The 5,142-nt window shown below is 36.5% G+C and overlaps 1 protein-coding gene across 1 annotated transcript; it reads right to left on the minus strand.

The window, feature by feature from the left end:
• Positions 1-1,432: 1,432 nt before the first annotated feature.
• On the minus strand, positions 1,433-4,563 carry LOC103843247 (sugar transport protein 1). The gene is made up of 4 exons (XM_009119948.3): positions 4,239-4,563; positions 3,661-3,983; positions 2,411-3,040; positions 1,433-2,046 (listed from the first exon to the last, which is right to left on the minus strand). Exons 1-4 carry the CDS (start codon positions 4,369-4,371, stop codon positions 1,567-1,569), a joined length of 1,566 nt encoding a protein of 521 aa, XP_009118196.1. The 5' UTR covers positions 4,372-4,563; the 3' UTR covers positions 1,433-1,566.
• Between the last annotated feature and the right edge of the window lie 579 nt (positions 4,564-5,142).

A 5,142-nucleotide genomic window follows, 5' to 3' on the forward strand; every position in this document is an offset into this window, starting at 1 on the left:
CCCCAAAAGATCAGAATTTGATCTTAAGTTAAAGTAATCAAAATAAGTTTTCTCCAGTGTTCATGAGTTCATCTGCTTATATATCTCAAATAAGGATAAAAGCACAGAACTTAAAAAAACATATTAACTTCATATTTTGTTATATGTTATTGGAGATAAATTGGATAGAAAGATGTATATGTTAATCAAAATTGTATATGTTAATCAAAACTGGTAAATGTATACTTGAATGGTAAATGTATATGATTGTTGAAAAAGATGATCCAATTCAATAAGTAAACACCTTTATAGCTGCAATTCTTCAAAATGATCAATAATAACATGCTGAGTTGAGCATTGTTTGCTTCTAGAAGAACCTTAAGCGATCTAACCAGAGTTACCCCTCCAAATTTGGTCAATTACGGGTCTATGAATGGTAGATTCTCTTAATTTTCTGAATTCTTTAGAGCACAAAGTTCCATAATAATAGCTAACTAATTGAACGATCTCAGTGGACCCAATGATTTGGGGGTGTATTCTTGTGTTCTTTAGGTTTGAACGGTATTGCAATAACTTTGAACGATTCTTACTATTTTTCCCTTTTGAAGTCCTCTCCAAACTGTAAATAAAACAAAGAAGGATTATCAAGACCCTTGTTTTGAAGTTCCCTTTTAAAGTCCTCCCCAAACTGTAAATAAAAAAGAAATCATAGGTATATTAACAAAGAAGGATTATCAAGACCCTTTAAAACATGCCCTTTTTCCAAAAAAAAAAAAAAAGACCCTTTTAAACAATTTTGATGTATAGATCGTGGACACCAGAGACTATATGTTTATTTTATCAAGGCTAATTACCGTTGAGCGTACGTAACGAGTGGTAAAATGCTTGTGTGGTGGTCTAACGCCTTGACGCATTCTTCACGAGTCATGCAGAGTATAGCACGCATCTCTCTATCATGTGTTATTGAACCTAACAAAACCAACCACTAATGGTGAGAATTATTACACCGAACAAAAGATGCATAAACTATATATATTGTAAATGTAATCAAAATATCATACTCATCATCGGTATAGGAAGAGTTGGGCAATACTTGAAAAAGTTACAATTAGTACAGTACTAGTTGGGAAAAATCTGTAAAATAACCAAATTATTCTTCAAATTCGAAAACGATGATCAATGATGGAGAAAAAAGTTATTTGGCAATACCAGTCAAAGATCCTGGAAAATCCTCCTTGTGGGAAGAGCATCCTTTGTGGAGGATAAAGACCAAGGATTTTTTCGTGACCGCTTCCACAAGTTTATACGACGATGAAAACACGTACAATCATCCGTATGAAGGGAAGGTATCCATGAAAACTTTATTTTAGTTTTTCTCCTTCAGGATTCTAAGTAAGTGAGAGTATGCGAGAGAATGAGAAGAAAATTCTAAGAGGCACGACTTAGTCAGAAAGATAGATATAAAAAAAATCATATGCCTCCTCCGACCATGGAGTGCAATAATACTCTTCTTTTCTTGACCGAAATTAGAAATTACAAATATTTTTTCCTTCTTAAAATTTCCTGATTAAAACAAACTAAACAAAATCAAACACGTTTAGTTCCTTGGTTGCTGCTCTTGCCCATCTCAAGCCCATTCCCATACTCACCATCCTCCACAAACCTTGACCAATACCAATGTGACCTCCACACTTGTCCCATTTCCTCTATCGGAATCCCTTTCGTCTCAGGCAAGAATATGTAGACGAAGATCGACATCACCACAACGAAGAAGGCAAACACAAGGAATAAACCGAACTTCAAATGGCAAAGCATCGTCAGGAAGATCTGCGCGATTATAAACGTGAAGATCATGTTCACTGACACCGTGATACTCTGAGCGGCTGACCTTATCTCCAACGGGAAGATCTCACTAGGTACTAACCACCCTAGCGGACCCCATGACCACGCGAAACCCGCCACATAGATGCATATAAATGTTACAACCACTATAGCATACCACTTTGGTAGCTCACCAGGGGTCCCATCTACCCCAAACTTGGCCCCGATGCATGCAGCAACCACAGCCTATAATCACATAAGACAAAACGAACACCATATTTTCATTAGTTTAATGGATAGAGACTAGTGCATGCAAATAGTTTTGAAACCATATACATGAGGACTAAATCATGATATATTAACGTTTCTATCTAATTATAATTGATATCTAGACATTCATTTACGTCAGCATGTATTCGTATATTAATGTTCTTACCCAATAAAATCACTCTCTAGGCACATATAAAGTCAATTATAAGTTCATATCATGATATCAAACGGTTTATATCCAATTATGTTTATATATGTTTATAGATCATAACTTCACATGATAAGTCAAATATGTTTATGTCTGATTAAATTAAGAAAGTAGATATATGTGTTTCCTTACCTGGCATATTAGCATTTGTGTACCGCCTTCGAGGAATAGAAACCTACGTCCCCACTTGTCAACACCGTAGATCGACACAAGCGTGGCAGCGACGTTAACCGAGCCAGTGACCACGGCGGACATGAGAGAAGCGTCGGTCGTGAAACCAATGGTGTTGAACAAAACGGGAGCGTAAAACATAATCACATTAATTCCGGTGAGCTGCTGAAAGAAGGGAATCATAATGGCCATGGTGAGATGAGGCCGGTACTTACGGCGGAGGAGGTTTGTCCACGGATGCTCTATCGACTGAGACTCTTTACTAGCTGCTACTAAATCGTCGAACTCTTGGCTGACGTCATCGACGCCACGGATACGTCTGAGCTTGGTTTTGGCTTCCTCGTGCTGGCCTCGCTCAATCATTGAGTTGGGAGTGTCAGGGAGGACAAGAGAGCCGAGTGTTATGATAAGAGCAGGGACCACCGCACCACCGAGACTGAGCCGCCATCCCCAACCGCCTTTGATTTTGGCAAAGAAGTAGTTGAGTACTTCGGCTACTAGGATTCCGATAGTAATCGAAAGCTGGAAGCCAATGTTTAGCGCTCCTCTATATTTATATGGAGCCATTTCAGATAGGTAAAGTGGCACAGACTGTAATAAAAAAAGTATAACATGTAAACATGTAGGTTAGTAACGTCAATATCTTATAACCTCAAATAGATACGGTCCGAATATGACCTTTTCTAACTAAAGATTCCTATCAGTGAGTGATCAAAAGTTATATTATACGATATGACGTCAAAAACAATATATTAAGTTATTAAATCATCTAAAGTAAGGGGAAAGAGACGTCACGGGCTAAAAGAACAGACCATGTGCAGTTGTGGATATTCAGCCGAGAACAAATCAATAAGAAATTAAATAATTGTTGTATCATATAATAAAATGTGGAAAGTAATGAACGTCGTTGTAAACTGATAGTAAAAGCAAGAGAAAAATAATAATGTCAACTTGACCTAATTATTTGATGATTATGTTCAATGGAAGTGGTTGGTCCATGACTTTTTTAAAACCAAGGTACATTTATAGCGAAATAAATATAAGTTTCAGTTCACTGAATTTTATAAGATACCACGTAGAAAGTTTATCCAATTTGATTTTTTCTACTGGTGACTTAAATATGAAAATGAAAAATTTATAATTTTACTATTATGGTTAGTAATGATAGTTAAAATCATTATAATTGAAGTTTATGGTTATTAGTGACGGACCTGATTAGCGAAACCGATACCAAAACCAAGCAAGATACGGCCGACGATGAGCATCCAAACGTGTTTAGCAAAGCCATTGATAAGAGCTCCGGCGCAGAAGAGTATGCCCCCGAAGAGCATCGAGAGCCGTCGTCCGAACTTCCTTGTCACGGTGGAAGCCACAAGCGACGAAACTAGCGCTGCCAAATACAGCGACGAGGTGAACAACGTAAGCGTTGGACTATCGTATTGACAGTACTGATTCGTTGTCGCGTCTTCTTGCTGTTTACGGTAAACCGACGGGAAAAATCGCCGGAGAAAAGACGGCATCGACGTCACACCACCTGTTATATTAAAATTGATCAGACAGGGTTTTCATGACTCTATAGAAACATTATAAATTTATAAAAATCTATAAGTGTTGATTATTATGCATGTATTTTTGAGTCATATGGGTGTTTATGAAAGGAGAGAAACATGAGAGGCAATTTTGTTGATATTTCATTATGGAATCACTTTTAAAATTTCGAGCATGGGGATGATAACATAGATACTTGTGGGGTGAAAATGTAAAAGCTTAGAAATAGTGAGATACTTACCAGAGATACCAATATCGTATCCGAAGATTAGACCACCCATGGCAGCGACGACGCAAGTGAAGAGAACAAAGGGAGTGAGTTTGCCGGGATAAGCCTTTTGGCCATCTCCGACGACGAATCCACCGGCAGGCATTTTGAAAGAAAATTTAAAAGAGAACCCTGAAGTTTTTAGTTTTTTTTACAACCCCTCTCTTTTGCTAAGATGTAAGCGAAATTGAAAAGAAGTTTGATGGAGAGATCAGACATCACTTGAAAGAGTTATTTATATAGACAGTGGGGGAAGTGAAGGTTATGGTTCCGTATAAGTGTTGAGCTGTATTTGATTATTTTCGTATTATATTAGCTGTGATTCAGAATAATTTGATGTTTCTCGTAATTATTTTTTTGCTAATTATCCACATCATAAGAAAATTGAATAAGGTTTGGCTGTTTCATGATTTTGAGCAACTTGGTGACCGCTATGTGAACATGCTTTTATATTATTTATTATTTTTTTTTTCCAAGTGAACTTATTACAAATGTTAGTACGTAGCTTGCTTAGAGCATAGTTATGATAGGATATTTTCTCATATTTCTCCTATAAACATAAATGAGCATAACCCTATAATTACTGTGCATAAAGTGATAAATTTTAGCTGATAACCGTTTGTCAGATGAATAATGAAGTGTGTCATAGTAAGATAATTAATGGATTAGTGAAATAGAACAATCATGATTCATGAAACGTTTTAGAAATGGTTTTAGTAAATTTCATAAAGTGAACATGTATCTAAACAAACTAAATCCAACCAAAGCTGACAAATCAATTTTGTAAAGTTGTGGGGTTGTCATAACTGTGTAATGTGGATGTGAATAGTATTCTCGCATATGTCCGCATGACTGTAAAAGTGTAAATCAAATACAA

Source organism: Brassica rapa, chromosome A09 (assembly GCF_000309985.2).
Source record: "Brassica rapa cultivar Chiifu-401-42 chromosome A09, CAAS_Brap_v3.01, whole genome shotgun sequence".
In the NCBI taxonomy this organism is placed as follows: domain Eukaryota; kingdom Viridiplantae; phylum Streptophyta; class Magnoliopsida; order Brassicales; family Brassicaceae; genus Brassica; species Brassica rapa.